At 44.3% G+C, this 27,697-nt stretch overlaps 1 protein-coding gene across 1 annotated transcript; it reads left to right on the plus strand.

Annotated features, from left to right (window-relative positions):
- Positions 1 to 3,214: 3,214 nt before the first annotated feature.
- LOC137912595 (thrombospondin type-1 domain-containing protein 4-like) lies at positions 3,215 to 27,697 on the plus strand. The gene is given in 18 exon segments (XM_068756733.1): positions 3,215 to 3,243; positions 3,476 to 3,545; positions 4,684 to 5,003; positions 6,150 to 6,567; positions 7,222 to 7,324; positions 8,076 to 8,212; positions 20,983 to 21,187; positions 22,585 to 22,760; positions 23,058 to 23,139; positions 23,809 to 23,874; positions 23,877 to 23,990; positions 24,217 to 24,346; positions 24,748 to 24,952; positions 25,403 to 25,576; positions 26,114 to 26,287; positions 26,418 to 26,597; positions 27,161 to 27,305; positions 27,555 to 27,697. Coding segments are annotated over 18 exon segments (2,871 nt in total).

The following is a 27,697-nucleotide window of genomic DNA, read 5'->3' on the forward strand; positions in this document are numbered from 1 at the left end:
TGGAGACAGATGGCGTGTAAAACCCTTCGGTGTGTGCGCACGCACACACACACCTGTCCAAAGTCATTCCTCCTCTGCAGCAGAGATCAATGCATTTCTTACTGCTGTTCCACTTGAAGATGACAAATGTGGAGAAACGGGTGTGAATCAGTTTGGTTTGTTTTCTGAGCTGAGCTTCTTCATATGAACTCCGTTTTTTTCTTGATTTCATTAACTGCTAACATCTTATTACAAGTCTCCACTTAATTCTATTAGTTATTATCCACATTTCTCAAAATGCTTTTACACAACCCCAACACGCCTGAACTTGCTGCATCCAACTTTGTTTTATACTGTAGTTCTTCCTGATTGCTGTCTTAATCATTTTGTACAAATGGAGGGCTACAGTGATATCATTAAGAGCAGCATTGTTATATTGATGTGGCCGTAACAAAGGACCAGAGTCATACAGGATATGATTTCTCATATAGTTGAATGAAAAGCGCTGAAGCCAAATGCTGGTTCTGAAGCCAAATGCTGGTTCTGAAGCCGCAGTGTGGATGTGCTTTGCTGCCTGGCAAAAAGAATATTTTAAAGACAAGGCTGCCAATTTTTCCCACCTCAAAGGAACAGTTATTAGATTCTCCTGGCATGAACCACAAGTATTTTTTAGTGTTAGTTATACACGGATAAAAGAACCCCCCATCTGAACACAGATAAAGTAAATAACATACAAAACACACTCTAAGTGAATAATGTTAATTTATGTTAAATTATTGCTCTAACTGTGAAAGAATATGTACAATATTTATTATTTTAATTGTCTCTAAGCATTTTATAAGATAAATCCATCTGTAAATCCCCTCCCACAACCCAGAGCTCTTCCAACGAGGCCTTCAGTGCTTCAGCCAAAACAGTAGTTCATTAAGAGTGCTTTAATTGAGCCTTGTTTTCGTGTGATGGGTCTGGAAACATCGGGCTTAAAGGAGAATTCCTGAGCGGCATCACTATCCACACGAGGGTCAGTGGGCAGATCCATACAGACACATGGAACATCAGCACATGGATGATGGGCACACTTGGATGTACACATCTGTCACATCTGTCAGATTATTTTCACACAGTTTGCTACTGAAGGTTTTGTCAAGCTGTGTGTTGCGGACTCAGGGTGTGGTGAGCTGCACTCTGCCACATAACGGAGAGTAAATCGTGCTGAACTCCGTTTTTGTTCTGTCCCATTAAACAAAAAGGCAACAGAGCAGATCACCGAGTCGTTCCGGTTTATGGAAGTGAAGGTTTTGGCTCTGTAGATTCCACTCTCCCACTGCAGGCTGCGTGTGTGTGTGTGTGTTATTTTAAGTGAGCTGATTCCCTTGAATGAATCTTAATGTTGGTAAACAATAAACTACACCTGAACCATTTTAATTTGTTTTCTTTAGTGTGCCGAGGCTCCTGTGGTTGTCCTTTGACAGAGCGATTAGAACCCATTCTGTCAATCCAAAGCCAAATAATAAGATTGAAGAACGCAGACCATCATGTCAGTGAGCAGAGTGCATACCTCCACCCTACAGGCCTACAGTCCCTCAAGGTGTCCACCCATGTAGACCCACCTCATTATCATTATCTAAAAAAAAGATCGACAACTTTATTACAAAGTTTTCGTGCGTCAAAAAAGCGGAAGGGATTCCTGCATTGGCCCCTTCATTAAATGCTTCCGGTAGTTTTATGTTTAATGTACAAAAGTGGTGGGAAATAAAATCTGCATTTTACCTCTTAATCCAGATCCGTTTAAGAAAGTCACTCATTTGTCAGGAATTAAGGCACTGATGAAAACCTTTGGAGGTTCAGCTTCCACTGATCAACCCCCCCCCCCCCCCCCCCCTCTGTCCTGCAGGGACGGGGCTGATGGACTTTGTGATTGACTTCAATGTGAATGGGGGGGGCTTGGGCCACTGCTGAGGAATGATCTGTGATTGATTTAAAGCGACCCTTCATTTAAGGGCCACTAACTTCATTTGTGAATGTGTTGATTTCACATATCGGCAGTATCACTGTGCGGATTATAAAAGGTAATAATTAATAGTTAAAAACAAATGGACTGAATCCGTGGCCTAAATCATAGCGCAGCCAGATGACGCTGAATACTAATGTCACTGGCAGGTGAGGCTTCGCGCTTTGGCTCCACCTCCGCTGGAGGATGAGACCATTTACCTGCCCAGAAAGGACGTTCCAGACAGACGGAGAGAAGAGACGCGGGGTCCGCGCGTAAAGAGCGCTGACGCTCTCTGTCTCTGGTCTTCTTCACTCGCGACCGAGCTCTGACACGAGTGGGAAAAGAAAGACACGCACACGCACACGCACACGCACACGCGGGGGGGAGGGGGGCGTGTGCTGCAGCAGAGGCTGCTTTCTGTCCGCTGTTTAGTTTGCAGCTTTCTGTCATCCCGTGTCTTCGTGCGTAAAAGCAGAACCTCCGGGAATCACCATGATGACCGACTCCCAGACGCGCCGCTGCCAGCGGTCTGATTCACAACTCGGAGGAAGGATTGGCTGATTCGAATGTCGTAGTGTAAAGTCTCCGAAGGGAAACCCGGCACTTCCACCTGGATTCATTCAGGCTCCGACCAAGATCTACCTGGAAATGAATCTGTGAGCGCAACGGCGCAGCAGGACGCACGGGCTCGACCGCAGCGTGAAGGACTTGCACTATTACTCCACTTCACCATCAGCAGGCTGCAGGTAAGTCAGCGTGATCTCATTCATAATAATGCTCAGGTGTGCTCTGCGTGTTTGTCTCCTGTGAGAAGGAGTCTGTGGAGTTCAGGGCTCTCCGATCATCTCGTCTAATTCAATGAACTAAAGTGAATCAAAGTGAGTGAAGACGTGCACCGTCTGGGGGGGGGGGGGGGGGGGGGTCAGGCCAGCAGGATCTAATGGGGCTGCAGCTCCACAGCAGGGGGCTCCCTCGTTATGAGCCACAGGTCAGAAAGGTCAACTCACACGGTCAAGTGGGTAGAAGTTGTTCCCCCCCTAGTCAGTGTCTTGAAGGACAGTCGGGCAAAGAGATGCAAGGTGTCATCAAACTGATAACCGAGGCACAGGTCAGTCCCAGCACTCCCGTGTTAACATGCCGTGACCCGACAGGCTGTGTTTATGTTGAAAAAGCATCATTCTGATGCATTTAATGTAATTTTGTCTTCTTCTTTTTAAACTCCATTTGAAGAATCCAGCAGCTATGCACGGCGTCTGGGTCCGGATTTCCAGGTAATGTCAGAGGGATTGTTTTCTATATTTCTACAGGTCTCTGCATTCATTTGCTCTTAGACACAGATAAACTTCCACGACCGTCTAATTCTCTAATTGTTCATCAAGCTCTTCATTCAGAGATATTTTGTCAACATCACACAACTGCACATATTCTCGCTTGTAAACCAATAATGCCATTAAAGTCACACCACCAGTATCAACAGCAGCTAACTCTGTCTGTCGTCTGTAGCGTTTCTCTCCTCCTCCTGTCGCTTCAGGCTGACCTCCTGGACTTCCAACAAGAAGCAGGCCAGAGGAAGGTGAGCAGCAGCCGCTCAGCAGGTGGTGAGGCCGGTAACATTTGACACCATCGTGCGCATGGGTTGGATTTCTTTATGTTGCGTTAGCTCCTGTTAGAATGGGACGATGGGACACTTGTCCAGAGACATGCATTAGTCTCTTGTCAGTCCTGCTGTGGCTTCTTCTGTGCTGCTGTCCTGGTGTGTGTAAACAGTGAGGGTTCTCCTAAGGGGAACCTGAGCAGGGTTCTAATCCCTTAACTTGTAAGGAGAGCGTGAGAGAAAATGAGCTTTGATTGCAGTGAAACAGAGACGGGCTTAAGTCACTAGTCAGCAACCTCCCTCTGGACCACAGACACCGCATGGAGGAAACTGATGGATGGACCTTATGGGTGAAGATGACTGGGAGATGGACTTTCCAGTTGGCCTCCAGGGTTCCGGTGGGAGTCGGCTCCATGTGTCCCCTCCAGGTGTCGGGCTGTGTGACCTTCGGCTGACCCGGGAGATCGCTAGATGACAGTGGGGTTGAGTTTCAAAGGCTGAGGCAGGGTGGAAGTGGCGGCGGGGGGGGGGGGGGGGGGTTCTGACTGGCCTCTGAATAGCTGCACATGCTGATTGACAGGAGGGAGAGCCCACTGCCAACCCCCCCCCTCACTGCTTCTGCATTCACTTTCCATCCACTGAAAGTCAAAGACAGCTGAGCTTTTACTACGGCCATGTGTTCGCCCAGAGAGGCGGCAAACAAATGGAGACAAAGTGCGCCTCAAAGAGGAGGATTTCTATGCAGCTCCGTGGATAAAGTAGGCTTGGCACAGGGCCTCTGCTGGCAGAGGGCGCAGCGATCACTGCTAATACGTCTCTGGCAAAGTTGCACGGAGGGATAGAGTCGACAGCTAGAAATGCAGGTTGCCAATAGGGAATAGGCCACTAACAGAGGCCCGCTAATCAGGCAAATCAGGGGCTTATAGCTGTGAACAGAGATCGGTTTCATGGATACTGGTGGGAGGCTGATGAGGTGAGGTCAGCGATAAATCTGAGGAGATTAAAGTCTCCTTGATGGAGGCCGTCCATCGATCGTTGCATTTACTTTGTGGTGCTTTATCCTGATGCTTTGCACTCTGTGGTGTCGCTGATCGTGTGTTGTGTCGTCTTCACACAGGTTACTCAGACGGCAGAGCACCAACAGGAGTTCAGGGCAGAGCATGGAGAGATTCATGGCTCCTGGGGCACCTGGGGTTCCTGGTCAACGTGCTCCCAGACCTGTGGAAGAGGGGTGCAGCAGCAGAGCAGGCCCTGTCTGCCTGTTTACACTCAAGCCCAATACCCCAGAAGGGCTCATCCTTACCCCGAGCAACCGGGCTGGGTCATTTCTGCCCTGCGGCCATCGGTTCCTCTGCACCGCAACGCAGGCTCGACGTCCAGCGGCAGCATCCGTGACGAGCTGAAGGAGGAGAAGCAGAGCCGGCCCGTTGGACGCAGGTACTGGACCCTCTGGTGAAAGGTTGCTGGGTCAGGTTTTAAGACGTTAGCAAACAAAGCTGTTCAAATTACTGTTTGATATGAAGTTTTCAAATCAGGAAATTCAATTTATGCTTCTATATAGGGCTCAGTAAAATATTTAATCAGTATGGAAAAGATGAAAATGACATTTATTTATCCCGTCTAATTCATTGCACTCATTTATGCCTGCTGTTCAGTACAGAATATCTGTACAGGGGGCCGTCGACAATTGGTTCCGTAAGCCGTAAGCATGTCGCCCCATGTTAAATTACCGTAAGTATGTTATGCTGCGTCATGATACCCAAAATATCGGAGTATCGGACACAATTTCCTCTCGGTAGACGTCGAGGCTGAGACCGCAGAAACCGTCGCACACTTGATTCGCTTGCTCGCTTTCCGGCATGTCGTAAAAACAGCTCGTAAATAGACAGAAAAACATCAGGCGAGTACGTTCATAAAGCCAAACAGTCGCAGAGGTCGCAGAGGTCGTGAGTCGACGACTTCCTGTATTATAGTGCACAATGATGTTGGGTCTTCTTTTAGCTCATTATCAATCTGTAGCTGTATTCTGTAATTAATTTGCTTCTCAAATACTACATATTTAAATACTATACGTGGAAATACTGTGGGAAGAAATGTGTCTACCTCTACTGGAAGTAATCTGACTATCACGAGGAGCTTTATTTTCTCTATTACAGCTCTTTGTTGGTCTCGAGACGCCTGTGTGGCTGAGCAGCCTGCTCTGACAGGGTCTTTTTGGAGCCATCACTATGGGCCCTTCCAGAGCCCATCTTTTATGTTCAGAGTCAAAGACTTGGCTTGTGCTCGGCAGCTTTGTGACCTTGTTCCTGTTGTGCTTGCCTTAAAACAAATAGCACTGATAAATACAAGCTTGTTTCAGTTGGAATTTAAGGAGGAAAAACAACAACGAAAACTCCCAGAATCCAGCTACTGGTATCTTGATGCTTCTGAAATGTCAAACATGTGATATGAAAGCATATACTATTTGTAATTAAAGATAATGTTGGCTTCTCATTGGTTTTTAGGAGGGTTAGGAAGTGTTGAGACACACATCGAGATGGAGGTGACACTGGTAACACTGTTTTTTTATTGGGTTTACTTCAGGAGGGTCGCTCACATCGCCCCGGGGAGGTATGGCTATGGGAGAGCTCCCTATGTGACTCCATTGCTGACAGATGCAGCTAAGAATTCTGGGACAGCTCGCTCCCACAGACAGAGACGCTCTGCTGCAGCTGACGCCCACCATGCTGCTGCTAGAGGCCACAGTGGCCACAGGTCAAACAACCTTGACCCCTCCACCAACCTCTATCGCTACAGCGGGCCTCACATGCAGCCCAGGGAACAGAACGGTCAAAATGACAGAGTCTGGGCCCCCCTTTACCAGCCGGGTTCAACCGACCAGGACCAGGCCCAGCGGGAAGGCAGACCAAGCAGCCAGACGTACCAGGAGAGACCCTACAGCCCCCTGTCTGCATCCTTCTGCACAGGAGATCGCGCTCACTACAGCATCTGCAGGAGTGAAGTATGTAAATCCAACCGTAGTCATCTGATCTCGGATGCTCCTCTCTGCCGTCGGCTCAACCTGCCGGCAAGCTTCAGCTTCTGCTGCAGGATTTTAATCTGATAAAACACAATGCCTATTGTATATTTAGAATAGCCGGTCAGCGCGGGTGTGACGGTGATACCGCTCACCTTTTTAAATTAGCGTGAACACGAATCGACCACCATTATAAAGTCTGTGGAGAAGAAGATCGTTATTTATTTCATTCATCAGAGACATTTCTGGGGCTTTTATGAGAAATCCGTTTAAACTCAACTGTGAACAGATCCTATGGAGTCCATCTTGTTTATGAAAATAAATCCAAACTGTGTCTGGCTCTGCGTAGTGTGTGATGACACTGATTTTCAAGCGAGGCAAAGCAGAGCAGGGTCTTGTTTAGGCGAAGGAGTCAGGGGGACGTCGGAGAGTTTGAGTTTCACTGGCAAGCCTACTGGAATCAAAAGGATTCTGACGAGAGAAGAGTTAAAGCGGCTCAAGCAGAGCCCGACCGCTGCAGTCAAACAATGGCTAGAACGGCTCGAGCAGCAATGACAAATGTGAGCTTCCTGCAGCTGCTAAAACATTTACCTGTTGGGTTCTTTGGAGCATCAATGTGTCTGTGTGGTTCGTCCTCAGGCCTGCCCTCCATCCAGCAGAGACACCAGGGCCGTTCAGTGCTCTTCATACAACAACCAGCCTTTCATGGGCAGAGTGTACGAGTGGGAGCCGTTCAATGAGGGTGAGTTGTGTATGTAGAGCATACATGTGGGTTGTGTTAGGGCAATATTCCATAATTCATAATTACATGGAAGAAGGGCATTTTTTCTTACCTCTACTAACTAACTAACTAACTAACCAACCAACATTGGCAAAGGTGGGGGAATTTACAAAGGCAGAAAATGTAAAGCAGCAACATGACACAGGGTATCTGTACTAAGACGGAAGCAGGACATGAGGGGAAGCTGAAAAAAGCAAAAGCTTCATACATAAATTAGTTTAGTCACAACAGAAGATTTGAGACAGGGAGCAGCCCAAAAAAGACAAATGACAAATCGAAGTTGAATCCATTCAAACCAACAGAAGAGAAATATTTCCAAAGATAATTTTCGGATTCTTTGAACCTTTTGAAGACGAAGTCAACATCACGAAACTGTATTTAAATGACTATAATTAAAAAGCAACGTGCACAGCACTGATTTCTGTTTATTTCTACTTCACCCAGTGTCCTAACATTTTTTTTTGTCTCAAGGCTATACTCATAATATCTTGTCATACATCATGGCCTGTGTATTAGTGAATTAATAGTATAGGATTCATTGATGTAATGGTTATGTGACCTCAGTGTTATTGTATATTATTACAGGCTGTGGGTGGATGGTCCTTAAACCTCAGATTTACATCCCAGCACTAGAATTGAATTAGACCACTGTGATATCAATATGTTATTTAATTTCTGCAAAGTTGTCACCACCTCCTAAATCTCATTCCAGTTCCTGGGGATCAAAGCTGTGAACTCAATTGCCGGGCCGTAGGCTTCAGGTTCTACGTGAGACAGTCAGACAGAGTGACCGACGGGACACCGTGTGGGCAGAATGACTCTTCTCTCTGCGTGGCGGGAAAATGTTCGGTAGGCCACTGGATAAAAGTTATTTTTTAAACAGTTCCGGGGGGGGGGGGGGGGGGGGGTTGTTTTCTGTACCACGTAACTCTGTGTTTATTTATTTTGACTTTTGCATACCATCAATGAGGCTATCAAGACCTCATCAGATGAAGCTTTGTTCATTTACAGCATTCATTCCCATGCAGCCGTTCTGCTGCAGTGATGGCTGTTGGCCAAGAGGGGGCAGCACAGCTCAGAGTGAAAGCTAGGTTTGTGGAGGTCGGAGGAAGTTTTTGCTGTCTCGTGCCAAAGCTTGAGATCTGAGATCCCAATGTAGGACATATTTAAACTTCTGACCCTATATATTATACATTCCATGAAAACACAACAAAGCTGTGCTGGCCTGCTCACAGTTTGCTTTGTATTCAGAGTGCTGCACTCATGGTAACAATCTTTTTCTTTTGAAACTTAGAAGGAGGAAGAACTCATTTCCATTTTCTCATGCAGCCTTTGCTCAGTCAACCCTGTGTGTTTCCCATGCACTGTAATCCATCGACGAGCTTTGTGTCATTAAGATTTAATTAAGAGAGAAAGCCCTCGGATCTCTTATTTAGGCCCTTTCACTCCTAACACACGCAACATGGATCCCTCTCGAATGGCATCGAGTTATTATTGCCTCTGCCAAAGTTACTATGTCTCCATCAGTGTCTTTTTGTTTGTCAGTCTGTTAGCCAGATTACACAATACTGTTTTATGGGCCTTCATGAAAATTGGTGGGAGAGTTGGACGTGTTTCAGAGAAGAGCTCTTTGAATTGTGGCTTCAGATAACTGGGCTGAGCTAGGACTTTCTTTTCTTCTTCTTCTTCTTCTTCTCTAAAAAAAAAATACATTGCACAGTCAGAACATTTTCACAAATTCTGTCTATTCTGCATCTAACTGAATTAGTGGAAACTTGGTGGAAGGGTCAGGCCTGGGCCAGGAAAGAACCCTATGATGTCTGGTGCTGATCCAGACTTTTTTTTTTATTCCATTTTCTTTAAGACTGCTAGATAGGGCCCTTAAAAAAATCTTCCTAATAATTACACCCTGACCCAATTTCCACTAAGGGTTCTGGAGGGATGGGGAATGGGACAGAACAGTCATGCAGGACTGTTCAGCCTTGGCAGAAGCATGTGTTCTACAGAGTGCTATGCTCCTTTATAATGTTGGTCTGTCAACTGTTTGTGGGTTCAAGCTCATTAGCATCTTTCAAGGAAGAGACGCTTAGTTCCCGTCACTCTCCGGCCATTTTAAAAGGAGATGCACCCAAGCCAAGAGATTACAGGAAAAGGTAGATTATTATATTGAGCAAATCTTTCAATGTGATGATTTCAAAATAATTTACAGTACAGATTCTGAGGTGGTCTTTTTTTTTTGCCAGCACTAAAAGTAAATCATGAATTATAATGGCTTTGGCGTTCCTTTGGATCAAATCTCAGTTTGCTCATAGACATTCCCATCAGCCTGAGCTGCAGGCTACTTTGTGTTCAGTGGGATTTAGGAACAGCAAAGCACAAGATGATGATTATACCTGCCAAGCAGAAGACTGCAGACTGCCATGCTGTCATAATACATGATTTAATAGTAATAACATAGAAGTACTGTAGTAGTGTTTAGCAAATTCATTTTCTACAACCACATATTTACTCCTTTAAAATCCATTGTGTAGTAAAATATTTCCTGTCAGCATTTTATTATATGACATTTTGGGATAGCTATTTCTGCTGCATTAATGTTATATCACATTCCAATAAGGTATAAATGTTTCAATTCTAACTGTAGTTCTGCTTTATGCTACGTAAATGCATCATTTTCCACAAGACAGATTTTTGTCGTGGTGTCCCTGTCCTTTGAGAAATGTCTCTGGTGGCCATTTAAAAAAAGAAAAATCTCTGAGACTGCATTTCATGGTTTTAAAACATATTATAGGTTTTATTCATATTAAAAATGTTAAAGGTATCATCATATCCTATGGCGATAAATATATTCACTAGACGAGATGGATACTGTAATCTGGAAACTTGTAACTGAAGCTCTCAGACAGTCAAAGCACTGTCTGCAGCACAAGTACTACCAATAGTAGTAGTAGTAGTCGTATGAGTACAGAATCTTGCCTCTGCTGAAGGCAGGATGGAATAAGTGTGACTGTTCTGTTGAGCTCTGGTGCCATCCACATTTGAACTGTATTTTTATAGCTTGATTATTCTTTGAGTCTTACTCTATCAGCAGAGCTGCTAGGGTTGTGTTCTTGTCTGTACTCCTGCTGACGCGCTGTCACGTACCACACACCGAGCATTTGGGTCTTCCCTGATGCTTCTCAGTGGCTGCATGAACAACTGCCCAGCTCTGTCCATGTGACCTTTGACCCCACGTGCAGGTCTCCATCTCATATTTCTGAACGTGCAGTGAAACCCTCAAATCATTCAATTGCACAACTTCATGTCTGTTTGCTTTTACAACCAAAGCTGATTGAGTCAAATCGAATCTGTGAAGGATCGTATTCCTGCCGAAACACAAAGCGTTGTGACCTGAGCTGTCTGAGGTCAGATGGAGTAAAGATGTTGATGCCGCTGCCAGTGGTTTGATCAGTCCACAACAGAGGCTTCAGTACTTCTGACCAGCCAAACATCTGGGAAGTAGTAAAAGAATAGGCCAGATTTCAGAATGACTCGCTTGGTTTCTCTCTCCTTCTCTTGGGGACCCTCACAGATTTTTGACCTGTTTTTCCTTCAGATTTAATGGCTGTTCCTGCTCACAGACAATCTACTTAAACAATGTGAGTGAAGTCAGGCTGAACAGCAGCTGAATGTTCAACTAGAAAAGCACTCGGAGAGCGCAGACCTCCGCCGAGCAGCTCATTCCCCTCCTAACTGGATTAACACCGTCCACATGGTGATCTGGATCATCATCAAAAGGTTCTAAATTGTTCTTGGTATCTTTGTACAACAACCATGACAAGTAAAAGTGAATCAGAGTTGATGTGTATTTAACAGATTTTTGAATCCATAATTGGAATTAAAATGTTGAAATTTAATATTTTTTCCTGACCTCATTCTGGATCAGACCCAGAAGACATTTCTCATGATAGTTCATATCGGACCTCTTTATGACTGTGATTTTTAGTGAGTTAAATAAATGCATATTTTACAAGATATGATGTTTTTATAAAGCCTCCATTATAAGTAAATGGTAAAATCTGGATTCTTTTTGTATCCAGACACTGATAAGCAGCGTGCCACGACGCTGATAGACCAGCATGGATTTTTACCTGTAACTGAATTGCGTTTGCCATGATGCACGCGTTGAAGGTCTCTCTGATCGACATGTTTCCTATCACCCAGATTAAAACTCGCCACACAGCATCCTCACCAGCCCCCCCTCCTCTAGCAGCTGCATCTGGTTTATGCATTCACCAGTGCACTGGACAGGCAGATGTTTTAAAGGGGGCGAGTGCTCTGATATACAGCCGACTCCACAAAGCCGGGCGAAGGAAGCTCACTTGTGAGGGATGCAACCTACTCTGCATTAGTTTATGATTTGTACGTACCACATTTCATGACTGTTGTGGTTAGTGAGCTAACATGCTAAACCAACATGGTGACTTCAGCTCTTAAGGTTGCTAGGAAACAGGATGCAAACCTGAGGGCCGGAACAGATGGTGGCATAAACTCTTCATATTCAATTTTATTTTTTATGTAAAAACTGCACTACTTTTGTTTTTCGTGATTGCATTTTATAGTTATACGATGGAACACAACAGGATTATGCGTTACTAAGAAGACGGTCAGTGGTCAGTGCATTTCCATTTCCTGGTAGATAAACAGATGGATGAATGATGGCGATTTGGGGATAGTTGTTGCGCGAGGCGAGTGGCAGCGGAGGGTGTTTCAGATAGCAGTGAATCTCAGCGTCTGTTCCCGCTCATGAAGAAGAATAAAAACACACAAATCAAGGATGAAGAGTATACTCATTGTATCGATACCCTGGTGAATCTTATGGCCCAGGAATCAACCGTACCACAATTGGAAACATATACGAGTTGGGTAGTTTGGCTGCGATGTGGCTTGCACCAAATGATTTAGGGTCCTCTAATGTTTTTTTGAAATTGTTCTGTATCTTTGGGAGTGTGAGCAGAAACTGAAACATGTTCCCAATTTTGGTTGTTTGACTCAAGATGTTGACCAGACCTCGGGATTATTTGTCTGATTTTTCTGTTTTGTGTTGCATTAAGAAGTGTGTAATTCTGTTAATCCTATTAGCTGACATCCCTCAAAAATGGCGCGCAGACCTGTCAATTATTTCTGCTCAATTCCAACCATGGTGGTTTTGCTGACACATTAATTTCAGCCCAGCAGGAACTTCCTTCCTCACATACTTTCTCTGTCACATAGAAAATATTCCCTCCAACTTCCTCTCTGGGTTCCAACTCACCGTCAGCGATGGCTGCTGCACTCTCCTCTCTGCCTCCTTCCCCTCCCTCCTCTCTCCCCTCCTATTCATGTTCTACCCCTCACTCTCTTGCCTCTGAATAAGCCCTGTTCCCCTTTACCTCCCTTAGCTGCGCCTCCCCCCCAGCTCAGTTTACAAGGGGAACTTGTGCAGATCTGTAGTGAGAGGGGTTGTTTCCAAGCTACAGTGGTGAGGAAGAGTCTTGACGGGAGCACCCGCTGGACTCGTGTGGAAGACTCAGTGGCTGGTTGAGCATTTTGGTGACCGTATGAGAGAATGCTTTCTGGACCGGCAATCCTGATGCTCATCTGCGTCCACATGCATGTGCAGGGGAAGCCGTGGTCACAGGTAGGACCGGTTCCACCTCTGCTTGGACCTTGAATGTGGCAGAGAGCAGGGATTCCCATTGAGGCTAACATTATGTCTCCTGGAGCTGCACTGCATGATGCATTGCTTAGTTTTTGTTGTGGATGCTTTGCAGGGGTCGATGCATGCATGTCACCTTTGGACATTCTGTGCATTTAGCAGACTAGGTGATGGCTGCAGACCTGGGTTGTAGGATGATGCGAGCTTAGGCAGCACTGGGCAGTGTCACTCTGACAGTATGGATGGTTTTCACTGTGTCTTTGCACACTCACTGCCTACTTGTAGGATTAGATTTCCCCCCCTAATGGCAGACCTGCCCTGGGCCTATAAAGATGCACTTCAAGCCTGAATTAGCCCGTCACTGCCTGCGGCTCCGCTCAGGCAGCTTCAGATCACCTGTGTTTGCCCGTGATTAACGATGCCGGTGTAAGGCGCACGCGGTTGTGAAATGTAAAGATCCTGAGGAGATGCCATTGGCAGGTTTATATGACTCTATGCTACAGAACTGTGAATATTATGTAAATGTAGAATGCAGGTTGAGTTACGAAGTATTTGTGTGAACCTGTAAGGAAAAGAGAAGCTGCGTCTCAATCAAGTCATCATAAACTGCGTGATGCAGCGTCTCTAGCCCATTCTAATGATATTAACAGGATGACAAAGTAATGAAATGGTTCCTAATGTATGGGGGAATACTTTCTGAGCTATATTACAGATGCAGTGCACAACAAAATACTGTAGTCATACATTCAATTCATTTTATTTGCTGTTCATACACACAAATTAACAGCATGTCGTATTTTTTTTTTACCTCAGTTTGGTGTAAATTGTAATGACCGTTTGTATATTGGCTTCTATATGGATTTGGAAGGAGAAGCAGTGCGAAAAACTGCTCTCTGTGTGGAATAAATCCAAATGGATTTGCAGGAGCAGTTAGAAGATGGTTTGCTTCTTATCCGATCTTAACCTCCTGAGTCCTGAACTCTTGCATGGCATGCTTTTTTAATTTGGAGTGATTGGGACCTGGTGAGTGTAAAACTATTATTATCAATATATTGTATGATTATATTATTAATATAATAGTATGTAGTCATTACGTAGGTACTGAGAAAAATTATGGCAAAGTTAAGAACATTCATTTTGACTTTTGATAGAACAAATAGTCACAACTGAGGAATGATCTGCGAAACTCTTTATTTGGTGCCAGAATTTGTTATTGGGGTCTAGACGACCTCACACTCGATAATGACTGAGAATCTTCACAGATATAAAACCCATAGTAGTTCACCTTATTTTTCAACAGTAATTGCCATTTGTTTTTACAGTTGGCTGAACTCAGTTCAAAGTTATTAAAACAAGTTTATATAACCAGCTCATACTCGCTGTCACTGAGACTGGTGAACCTTAATATTCCCCTCAGAGGACATTGGTGCCAAAGCAACAATCCTTGCTCCCCAATAACATAATAAAAGTTCACACACACACGCACACAGCTAAAGCTGCTCATTCTAAAAGAAGTGAGAGACATCAATCTGCATTGAATCCCATCACCTTGTAAAATGAATATCCAGCAGAGACCATTCGCTCATTCTGCTCCAGTGCATCCAGTTCAGGGCAGTGATGCCAAGAGAAACTCTACGGTTGTTTAATGGCTGAAGAGTCACTGTGTTCAATGCTATTTGTTTAACAAGCATGCTTTGACCTGTTTTTACTGCTGGCATCAGAATTCCTGTCACTCGCACCTACATCTCGCTTCACATTTGGCAACACTGGCATACTGCGAATCTGATATAATGTGAGCCAGATTTCTTTTTTTTTTAAATGTTCCAGCTAAATCAGCAACAAAATGTATCAGAGAAACAAATGAATGGAACAAACAGACTTTTACCAGCTCATCTCATTCAGAGCTACAGTAAATAATGTCAGCTTTTTTTGTATTCCCCACACAAATTCAGTAGGAGTCATTTTGATTTTATTGTAACCAGCAGGGGAAACTTTGTTAAACTTGGAGTGGTGGCTGAGTGGTGAATGAGAGAGGAGAAGCTGGGCTGGAACAGCCAATCACAGGCAGGAGAAATTAGGTTTGTTGCTGGCAAAACAGCAAAAGAAGCACATGAACACAAAGAATTGTGTTGCTCGGGGTGAACGATCTGGACATGAGTAACTGAAACCAGAAGAAGCAGCTTTATTTGTCATTATACAATCATACAACGAGATCACAAGGTTAGTGTGGAGCGTTGGTTCTGAGCCGCTGCGCCCTGCAACAGTCGGGGATTTGATTTACATAGAGGATGAGTAGATCAGTATTGGGTGACAGGTTGACGTGATCAGGAGTGGATATAAGCCGGTGAAGAGCAGGATGATTGCCACAACCGCAGGCAACCAATCAGAGAGAGGTAAACCTGGTGCAGCTGCAGGACGAGCGGCTGATGCTGCACCTCAGGCTGGAGCAGATCCACAGATCTTCTGCTGCTCGGAGAGTCGAAGCGTGAGAGGAATCTGTTCAGGGTGTCAGGCAGGGTGGAGTCATGGCTGCCGTGCTGGTCCCTGCGTTTGTAGTCCGTCACAGCCCTGATGCCTTTCCACATGTCACGTGGGTTATTGTTCTCAAAGTGCTCCTCAATATGGGCAATGCAGGGGGGAATGGGCGCTGAATTTATGCAGTGTAGCGTTGATAGATCAGATACTGTCATGATGTACTAGCTGGAAATGGGCCTTAATCCATGCCATCCAAGTATTCAAAGTGTACTACTTTTTGGTATATTTACAAGTATGGGCGTACTCCGACTGGCCAAGCTGACCATGGACGTCTGCCATTTGGGACACAGCAGGGGGAAACCTGGGCCCTAGACCCATGCCGTGGCACATGTTGCTATGATGTCTTGAAACGCTATGTTGTGGAAAGTGGAAAGCTGAGTGATTATTATTGGAAAAACCAAACCTTGTGTTTCTATTTAGGGTTAGAAATCATGGCTTCCCATTGGTAGAGAGCCAGAAGTGAAATGTGAGGAAAAGGCGCACACTGAATAAATAGTAGGATTGTGCTTTCTTTAAGGCAGGTCTACAAAATGAAACAATAGACACTACCGGTATTCTAGGAACAAAGGAAGAGGAGGAGGACGGAGAGCCATCATCTCTGATGAGATCTGGACCACTTTGGTTGACCATGTCCACAGGGACCAAAGACAACAAGCACATGTTGTATAGTGTTGTTTACTGTACATGCCTGTTCTATGTTCTTTCTACACATCAGTGTTTGCTATGATGTGTAGGCAAGAGAATATCGGCGTATTTCTGTCACTGAATATTCGTGTGTTGTATATCTGAGTATAAAAAAGTTATACTGTGACATCTTACAGGAGTCGGTGTAACACGGAGCTGCACAGGCATCACTAATCTCCTGATAGTCAGTCATACTAGTGTGTTCCATTGATGGTCGTGTTTTCCATTCAGCACCTCAGTATTCAATCGGCTCCTGAAAGTGTGTAATCATATGCTAGTCTGTGTACTGTTGTCTTCATTTGAACACAAAATACCATTTTGACTAGAGTGAACATTGTTTTGGGGGCAAAGATTCATTTTGCAGGGGATTTGGAGCATTTAACATTTAGTGTGTGTGTTTGTTGGACTTGTGTTTGGGGTTCTGGGAACATGACATGAGGTATGCTTTCAGAAAACGTGTGTAGGAAACTGAGAAAACCTGTAAGTCAACATCCTTATGATTCCCATAGAAGATGCATTCAGTGGTCCAGTCAGTTGATTTGTGAAAGTGGCCTGTGTGAACTTAAAGGCGTAAAGGCGGCGTTGTATCCACAGATACAGATGTGTTTATGATAACTTTGCCTTCAACCACTCATTAAAACTGTAAAGATCCAGAGTATCCCAGCATGTGGGAGGCAGATGCTGGTAGCCTTGACAACCACAATATAAAATGCATATGAAACAATGGGGTGTATTATCATACCATAATCACAATTCATCCCAATCTAATTCTCATTGAATTTTTTTTTTTTTACTCCTAATCCTATTTGTTTTTTTTGTTTTTTTTACTCCTAATCCTATTTGTTTTTTTTTTTTTACTCTTAATCCTATTTGTTTTTTACTCCTAATCCTATTTTTGTTTTTTCCTCCTAATCCTATTTTTGTTTTTAACTCCTAATCCTATTAGTTTTTTCTGTCTGCAGGTCACTTCCACTGTAAATTCTTGTCACTGGGAATAGTTACCGGTATGTTGCATTTCCAGCTGGTGTTTCACAGCTGACCAAGTAATAACGACGTCACTAGTTTTGCTGGAGAACATGGCAACCGTTTGTGGGCGAGGGGCTCTCGTTAAAGTCCCCACACATTAGCGTGTCAAGAGTCTCCCTTTCAACTTACACTCATAAAAGTGTTTCAAACGCACCACTTCTTAAATTTGACTTCACAGTAGAACACAGCATGCTTCTATTCCCAGTGGTTCACAGTGAGCGTTGGATGCATTTGTTCTGTTGACGTGAGTTAAAGGTCTTCAGTATTTTATGAAACCTATTGGATAATTTTCTTAACAGAAGTGTTGTTCCTGTCCTACGTTTCAGGATAAAGCAGTTTCACAGCAGTCCTGTCTTTTCTTTTGCAGTCAGTTGGAAAGCTGAGAGCAAAACTGCCAGGATGTCGGTTCCCAGGTTCTGGTGGGATCTGAGCCTCATCCAACATGCATACATCTGTATTCAGGGCCGTAAAGAGGAGCTAAAGCATTGCACCGGAACCGGGGAACCGATGTCCTGGCTCAACTTGATGATGAGTTGGTGTAAGGAGATGATGGGTGTTGATGGGAGATGATGGGTGTTGATCAGAGATGATGGGTGTTGATGGGAGATGAGAGGTGATGGAGAAGGTGATAGATGAGAGAAGGTAAAAGGAGATGATAGGAAGGTGATGATAGGATATGAGAGGTGATGAGATGAGAGGAGATGATGGGAGACAAAAAACGATAGGAGATGAAAGGTCATAGGATGATGATGATAAAGGGGTGGATGCAGTGTTGTTCTGTGGTCCAGCGATCAGGATCTGCTGGTGTCTGTCATTCTTGAGCAGATTATTCTAAACACTACATGAACATTTTACACACAAACCTGTCTCCTTAACTTTGCAAACTCTCTGATACTCTTATCTAATGTAATATCAGTTCACAAAACAATGTTAATAAGCCGTTTGAATAATCTCAGGTATCAATTCATAGAATAAACTGTGCCAGTGATGATTTACCCAAATTAGACAAGAGAGCCACGATGCTGACGGCATCGATCTAACTGACATAGTACTAACTGACTGAAATGAGTTCATCCATGGTACACATACAGTACATACACTATTTTCCACCACCTTTCACACTTAGTTTAGCCAAAAAGAGAGGAGTTAAAAATCTCAATGTTACATCTACCACCGTTGTTGGTTTAAGAATGATATCATTCGTAGCTTTGGCTTTTATTCATAATTGCATTTGCGGTGTGGAACCACAAAGCAGGCCTCCTACAAGGATGAAAGCACTACTATTGCAAGGCCACGGTAACTTTATGCCAGAGCTGTCAGGAAGAGACTTGCGTGCATCTTGACAATGTGCATGTTAAGTGTTAAAGAACGATTAATGTCTGATGCTTTTTAGCCGTGATATCGGCTGAGACGGTTTTTCCTTCTCTCCTAAACTTTATCTCATTGAAGGGAAGCCTTTGTACAGATTATGCAAGTAACCAGAGATCATTTCTATAATTTCACTCTGACAGGCAGATTATAGAGGTCAGTGCGAATTATCACTTATTTCTGGACTACAGTTTGAAACTCTTTTTTGAGGTGAGTTGAGTCAGATTTTGGTGGTGACCCGGATCATTATTTGGATCCAGATTTTTTTGAATAAGGTGTTCGAGAAACAACCTCAATCAGATTTGTGTTGGAGTCGTGCTTGAATTTTGCTGAGCAGTCGTTGAGTCTCTGCCGTGTTTCAGAGGATGCAAGGCCACGTCATCAGGAGGACAGATGATACTATTTGTGGATTATTCAGTATTGGAATGTTAGTTTTTAGTGCAGCATGCTATGATGGGGCTGAGAAGTGAATAATCTATTGATTGATTTGATTTGGTGAGCTGCCAAGATAACTGATTCAGCACTAAACCTTTCAACTCTTCCCACATCGGAGGAAAGTGAACCCAGCTTGTTTTCTAAATCCACAGTCATATGATATTATATTTACAATTCGGCGTTTGGGTCAATAAATGTCACTGATTTTCCTCCCCTCCTTCCACTGTGGGGTGTTTTGATTCAATCATTCTCCTGTTTGCATGGACTGTGTCTGCATCTCTGTTGTTGGAGGAACATTTTCACCTCACCGAAGCAAAGATTTGCTGCTGTGGTCATGTTGTTTTAGGCAGAAAGGATTAATGGCCAAAACAGAGCAGTGGAGGAGATATTTGTTGATAGTCGCGCCTTTATAATCCTCCTTGAATACATTTTTATTTGTTCTCTGAGTGGAGCCTGTCAAAATGTGCTTTAAGATTCACTGTGCACCCTTTTTCTGCAGACCTGTGGGATTCGGAGTTGCTTTCTATTCAATGGTGCAAAAAGTGAGACGTGAAATGCAGCATATTTACCGTGAACGTTTAGCCCCAGCTTTATCCAGCCTTGCTGCACTGCAGCACGGATCTACTCTGACCACATGAGCATTTGGCAGCTGCTCTATTATTCAGCTCTCCGACTTTGTTTTTATTTTCTCTCATCACTGACTTCCTGAGAAGAGAGAGCGATTTCATGGTCATTTTGGCCAAGAACCAACTGAGCCGCAATGAGTGGGAGAGCGAGCCAGACACTCTTCAGGAGTTCAACCCGACCTCCTCAGACACCTTTGCTCGAGTCGCTTCATTTCTCCAGCTTCCATTTATCACAGTTTCTCTTCCTGTTCTTTAACTTTCTCCAGCGTCTTGTCCCAATTATAGGAATTGAGCTGCTATCTTCACATTTGTCTGTAATGCATTAGACCCTTTCACATTTTCTATGCATCAAAATGTAATCTGGAATGTAATCCGGATGCAGAATGTTTAAATTTATAAGAATGACAGAAAATTAGGTTCGATGAGACTCAGAAGAAAATACAAATGAGCATATTTCATTAGCTCATGGTTTGATATTACTTGTAAACATGCAATGCACCAAAAAGAAAAAAAATGCTCAAAAAAAAAATGAAATGTTTTCCTTGAATAACAAATGAATAAGGAGTGTGATTCCAGCTTCTCAGGCTCGAGGAGAAATATTACGAGGCTCAAACGATCATGGGACTGTTGCTTTTCAGAGCAACGGGGGAAACGGAGCGGCCTGCTGTGCCGTTACAGTTCGAACGCTGACACATGGTTTAATGCATTTGCTCGGACATAGCGAGAAGACAGCGAGAGGAATACTTAGCTTCACGCAGAGAACCACATGGAAGCCAAGCAAGAGGTGTGACCCGAATGGAGGGCCAAGACAAATCCCAGACCCCCCCCCCCCCCTTCTCCTCCCCCCATGGTTGCTGACTGGGACCAGTTTTGTCCCATCCACCGCCTGTTTGAACAACAAGTTACTTTGACTGGCGGTTTGCGTTTAGCGGACTGCTGACTGTTAACTGTTCTATTTTCACTGTGTCCAGGTTTCCAGAACTTTACTGTCAATGTGATACAGAAAACACATTTAGGAAAGAAATTCTGGCATCAGTTCAAAGGCAATTGCTGAAATGGTGCATCTGGAAAGTACCACGACTTTAGCTGATTGGATATTCTGTTTTTAATGATGTGGGTTTAGGTGTGCAATCTTTCATGCCTAATTAACGCTTCACCATTTTTGGAGTCGCACGCATCCAGTTAATCCTAACCAGCTCTATTAAAGAACTCTCTCAGCGATTATCCTGACAGTCTGTAATGCATTTAATCCCCCCTCTGAATCACAGAGCCTTGGCTGTGATGATTACCTTGGATCGGGAAAGGAGGTGGACGAATGCGGAGTGTGCGGAGGCGACAACGCAACCTGCAGGCTGGTCTCTGGAGTGTTTAAACACAGATTATCCAAGCTTGGCTACCACAAGGTAGTGGAGATTCCAGAGGGAGCCACCAAGATCAACGTCACAGAGATGGTGAAAAGCAGAAACTACCTAGGTGGGAAAAACACGACAACATTCCCACAGCAAGTTGCTGCACGGCTAGTTTAAGAGGTCCCAGTTTATCCCGGGTATCCCGAGGTGTTCCCATGTCACATGAGATATGTTATTCCTCCAGCGGTTTCTGACATATTTTACATTTAATTGCGTAATAAAGGCCTTGCTGTGTTCCATCATAGTTAATTTAGCTGGCTCACAGCAGCAGAGATCCGGTTCTCCTCCTGGTTTACAGAGCTGTGACTTCACTCCAGCTCCAAACACAGTCAGACATGGAAAAAAGTTAATGCAGAGGTATGGTACACATACAGTATCTCAATAATAAAGACAGCAAACATTTGTCGTTCGATGAGAAGATTCCAGTTCAGGCAGTTCAGGCCGCAGCTGCTTGTAAAATGAATTAGATCTGTCTGAAAAGGCAGGCCAACTAGGACGGGACGGGCTGTCCTTTTTAAGGACTTGTTCTGCGTCTCCTGTATTACCACCCACCTCTGTGGTGCAGACTTTCATTTAATTGGAGTTTCTAACCGAAACCCACTACACACTTAATTGCCATCTTTATATAAGTGCAATATGGGGACACAGTTGCGGGGGGGTATTTTGAAAAGTGACTATTGGAATGTCTGGCATTGTTTGATGAAAGACGTGTCCCAACTCAGCGGTAGGTTACAGAAAGAAGGGAACAGCCTGGATCCCCCTCCTGCAGCTGCTTCCCTTGAGGAAAGTGCATAAACACGTTTTCATTAGGGGATCTTGCCCCTAAAGCCTCACCATCCTTTTTAATTAAGGGGTGGAATTTGAAAACTTTGTGAAAAAGGAACAGTTATGTGCAGCCCTGCACGCTTTCTGTGCACCAGTAGATGGTAAAATCACAAGCTCATGCTGTACTGAGTGACGTATCATTGGACATTTGTTCTGTAAGTAAAGGCAAAAAATAATGTCAAACAATGAACATCCTTGTGGCTAAAATTTGTCACCATGAAATGCTGTTTTTGAACTTACAATATATACAGCCGTGACTCTAATGTGCTTTTAGATGTCCAAACGCATTTATAAACCGGCTTAATGCTGCACCTCTAATGCATTGCCAATGGAATAGCGTACTTAAACTCTGAATCAGTGGAAAATATCTGAAGAAATGTTGTTACAGGATTTGAATAACATATTTTACATCACAAACAGATCATGTTCCTAAAACATACTGAGAAAGCGTTCATTTTGTTCGCTGCAATGAGGTTTTTGGTTGGGGGGGGGGGGGTACATTAACAGCGTCGTACAGTGATGCTAAACGGTTTCACACCAATAGTAATTATGTGGAAGAGGTTGTGGCTGTATTTTCCTCTCCATTTCAGCTCAGGGTCTTCAGTAGTGATTTTGGGATTCTCCTCTCCTTCCCAGCTCTTAGAAGCCGATCAGGACGATCCATCATTAATGGAAACTGGGCCATCGACCGACCAGGGAAGTATGAGGGAGTGGGGACCATGTTCACCTACCGCCGACCGAACGAAATCAGCAGCACATCTGGGGAGTCTTTTCTCGCTGAAGGACCCACCAACGAGATTCTGGATGTTTATGTGAGTAACAGATCAACTCTGACCTCCAGATGTCCAAACGCGGCGACTGTCTTTCAGCCCCACAGTAACATTAATGTCTGTCACTTTATAATGGCAATAACGTGAGGCACTGGCGATGTGTCCGGGGTGTACCCCGCCTCTTGTCTGTAGTCGGCTGGGATAGGCTCCAGCAACACCCGTGGCCTGCAAGGGGCATAAAACAATTGAGGTCGTCTCGTCTACAAGAGAATGGATGGGTACCGGTAGATTTTATAATGACAATATTTGTGACTTTTTTTACTGCCCATTTTGTCCCAGATGATCTTCCAGCAGACTAATCCCGGCGTTCACTATGAGTACCTCCTCCCCATTGAGAAAACTGCCGGTCCTCAGCAAGAAGGCGAGTGAGACTCACTTAAAGCACGCTATTTATCACCGTATTATCAGCGAGGTGACTCAGAGTAACAGTAATCAGCAGAACGATGAGGAAATGAAAGCGTATTGTTGTCATTTGTTGCATCCATTCCAGCCAACAACTGAAGTCTGGCATCCCGGTTCCGTCATAAATGAATTCTTGTGTCATTACAATGACGACCATGTAGTGATGCTGCATTGAGGATGTTACTGTGGTCACATCTGCCTCGTACCATATTAAGGAATATCACCCAATTCCTTCACCAATGAAGCCTGTTTCTATTTGAAATAAGTCATTTAGGAGTTATCAATATAAATACGATTTCCATAATGGCAGGTCGAAACCCATTATCCAAGTGCCTTTAAATCCACAGTGTCTCCTTTCCACCCCCCCCCCCCCCCCCCCCCCCCCCCGCTCCACATATGTAAATATATAGATAGATCTGGAAAAGCCTCACTATTGTGTTAACGAAATGTAAAAAAAAAAGTCCTTTGTTCTCAAAATGCAAAATGTTGAAGTAAGTGAGAAAGTAATCCAGAATCTGCACTTTGACTCAGATCAGCCTCAAAATGTGACCGTCTCACCCTTTAGAGGTAACAATGTGCATCACCTGCTTTTTCCCAGCATGTCCAAACTGAAGTGTCGTTGTCTTAGGGAACACTGTAAATGGACAGGGTGGATATGACCATCACGGCAACACTCACCAGGAAAACTCCAATCAGCCCCTCCTCGTCTCCCTGACAACCAGCCTCCCGTTGTCCAGCCACCCAGACGCACAAGAGATTACAACTGGAAACTGGCTGGCGCTACAGAGTGCAGCGCCTCTTGCGGTAAAGGTCAGTCCCGCTGTCTGGATCTTACTGCTTTAGTTACATAAACTGACCTGAATGAAAGTAAGTTCAGTTTCAATCAACAGCACAAACACTTTCCTTAAAGAGTAAAATGTGACTTTACTGACATCTCCTATACTTAAATGCTCAATATGATTTCAGTTTGAACAATTGCATTTTTAAATCAATTTTTTTTGTCTGAAGTGTAAACTAATTATTATTTCCTTTGCAGGATTCAGATACCCCGTCTTTCACTGCGTCTCCCGGCTGAACCACGTCCAGGTATCAGATGCTCTGTGTGACAGCAGCAGCAGACCGACTCCTCAAGAAGAGGCCTGCAACCTGCAGCCCTGCCCAGCCTTGTGAGCGACCATAACCCTCACATGAGCACACTAAATGCTGTTAAACTGACTTCAAGTCAATACCACCCAAACATTCATTCAACACGTGTATCTTTTAGATGGGTTTTCTGTGGTGGTTTGAATAGTTATATCTTTATTGTGCTCTTATCCTTTGAAGTTTTGACTTACTGTTGGAACATGAAACTTTATCATCCTGTCATTGTGCCAAATATTTTCCTTAAAATAGAATAAAATAATTTACAGGTATAAACTATTACAGCCTCAATCTCATACGTGAGATCATCACATGAACAAAACACAATATGAACAACAAAAAGAACATAATAGCAATAAAGTAAATGTAATAGATATAAAACAATCTTTAAGGATCTTCCATCTCTTGTGGTTTTTACCCTGAGCAGCTGGGATATTGGCGAGTGGTCAGAATGCAGTAAGACCTGTGGCCTGGGCATGCAGCATCGGCAGGTCCTGTGCCGCCAGGTTTACGCCAACCACACCCTCAACGTACACACAAGTCACTGCCGAGACTTGGAGCAGCCTGAAATCGCCAGTACTTGCCAGCTGAAGATCTGCAGTGAGTGGCAGATCCGTTCAGAATGGACCGCCGTAAGTGGAAGCTGAGCTGCTTCGTCCTTGATGACACGGCTTTATGATGCTCCGGACTATGGTAATACTGGTGTATGTCTAACCCTTCCCTAAGCAAATAAATGGGAAATTCCTGTCTAGAAATATGGCGGCAGCAGCTCAGTCCATCGGACCTGTCTTGGGACCACACCAGAATGTGTGGCAGCTCGACAGGTCCCAGTGCCCCTTCCTGAGGCGCTCCTTAGAAAGGCACTGAACCCTTAACTGCTCTCACGGTGCCACATGACTGCCCATCACTCCACCAACTCTCTCCACATTGCATCTACGGACCCTATGTGTGTGTGTGTGTGTGTGTGTGTGTGTGTGTGTAAAATTGTAAAGAAAAAGAGAGATTATCTCCATTTGAAGGGTTAATACAGTTAAGTATTCACCGCCACACTAGTACGTTAACCATGATTCCTGTCTCCATAGTGCTCGGTGCCATGTGGGCTGGGTCAGAGGTCGAGAGAGGTGCGCTGTGTCAGTAACGTGGGCGACTTTGTTCCTGATGACGAATGTAACATGAATCTACGGCCCATCGACGTAGAAAACTGTGACATGGGAGCCTGTGCCAAGAGCTGGTTCTACACCGACTGGGGCAATAGGGTAAATGTTTTTGTCTTCATGCATCCAGCTGCTGTTTTGGCAACAAAATTATAAAAAAAATATTTCAATGCAGCTTAAATAAAACTTTATTTTGAGTTGAAAAAAGAAATGTAAATTATTACAATAATAGCTGAGAAGATAAAGGTTGTCAAAAATAACAGAAAAAATAAAATAAAATAAAGTTGTTGTTTTATTTAGATAAGACTGGTGTGACAGAGGAGAGAGTAGTGGTGAAGGAATGACCAGCATTTTGCTTCAGAGTGGAGATCTCTTCTTGGATCTTGTGTTTTAATGTCTGAACAGTATCTTGTTTGTATTATAGCATTGTGAAGATTCAGTACGATGCCGAGAGGAAAGTCTCATCAAATCAATTTAGGATTACGATCAGAGATATTAGAGGGAGACGCAAATTCCAAAACCATCACACCTGAGCCTTAGCAATGCTTTCTCATTGTCTATGTACTGTAAACCACAGCCATGCCATTGGACATGCATGTATGCAATCTGAGAGTTTACTATAAAGCATTTACTCCTTAGTGCTCAGCTGAATGTGGGATGGGTGCGCGGACCCGGGGAGTCGTCTGTCTGACCAACCACGTCAGCAGTCTTCCTCTGGAGGGCTGTGGCAGCGAACGACCTGCGAACTCAAAGGTCTGCAACAGTGGCCCCTGTGAGAACCGCATCGAGTGGTTTACGGGCCCCTGGAGCCAGGTACGAGCATGACAGGAGGTCACGCCTGATTTAAGGGGACGTTGTCTGGATTAGCTAAATATGCACAGTTATTCTGCATTGCCATGTGAGAATGTGTTCTGTCATATGGTCTGTGCCGTTTGTGACCCAGTGCTCTGCAGAGTGTGGTGCAGGCAGCCAGCAGAGGCCGGTGGTGTGTCTGATGAGCTCAGAGGAAGGCCTCGTCGTCATCCCGCCGTACGAGTGCTCCTCCATAGAGCGGCCCCTCAGCCAGCAGAGCTGCAACCTCAAGGCCTGTGGAGCAAAGTGGTATCACACCGACTGGAGCGCTGTGAGTGAGAGACAAAACCTTCTCAACACAGGCGTTCAGATCCGGTACCTGTATCGCTGCGTAATGATCAGCACGGTGCATCGTGATATGTACAGAAGAATCACATCGGTATTTCCATGGTCTCCATGGGGCCAGTCAATTGGAGGGCTCAATATATTTTACTATGCGTGAATTTATATGTTCCATAACATTAAATACTCAAGATATATACTTAATACATAAAATATATAAATATATATAATATGAACATTAAATACTCAATACTCACTGGCAAAGATCAGTTAATAAATAATGCAAAATGACCCGGCTTGTCCAGGGCGCGTAGCCCCGCCTCTCGCCCATAGACCGAGGGATGGGCTCCAGCAGTACCAGCGGCTAAGAAAATGGATGGATGACTGTTTCTGACGCTGCTGATTGGAAGTGCATGACTATTACTTGCGTCAACTGCGCCCTCTTCAAACCAGCGTGAAGAACACAGACAGAAATGCAGAAATCGTTTACGTGAATGAACAGAGTAGAATTTGGTTTTTTTGACCTGCCGTCGCCGATTCTCCTCCTTTCAGTGTTCAAAAACATGTGAAGGAGGTTTCCGTGTCCGGGAGGTGCGTTGCCTGTCCGACGACACTCGTTCCAGTGAGGACTGCAGCGATCAGCTGAGACCTGCAGATAAGGAGGACTGCAACCCAGAGCCCTGCACGCCTCTCATAGGTCAGTCAACGGGCTGGACTGCAAGCCGATACCTAGCTGCAGAACACCTTGCATGAAACACAGATGAGTAATCTTTGAAGTATATGTGAATCCGAATCTTGAAACAGGCAGCTAAAATTTTACTGTGCCTGCTACCCAGGTTTACAGTAATTTCACATTTTCTTTCCTCATTTGGTTGAATAATAAATGATATTATTACCATTTCCTGGAACTTGGAAATATAACGTCAACTTTTTTTTTTTGTTTCAGATGAGAAGTGCAGAGACAGATACTTTAACTGCAACGTGGTGGTCCAGGCTCGCCTCTGCGTGTACGATTACTACAAGACAGCGTGCTGTGCTTCATGTTCACAAGCAACCCACAGACAGTCGGTTCATCTGGGCCGCAGATAG

This window comes from Brachionichthys hirsutus, unplaced genomic scaffold, assembly GCF_040956055.1.
Source record: "Brachionichthys hirsutus isolate HB-005 unplaced genomic scaffold, CSIRO-AGI_Bhir_v1 contig_200, whole genome shotgun sequence".
NCBI classification, from domain to species: Eukaryota; Metazoa; Chordata; class Actinopteri; order Lophiiformes; family Brachionichthyidae; genus Brachionichthys; species Brachionichthys hirsutus.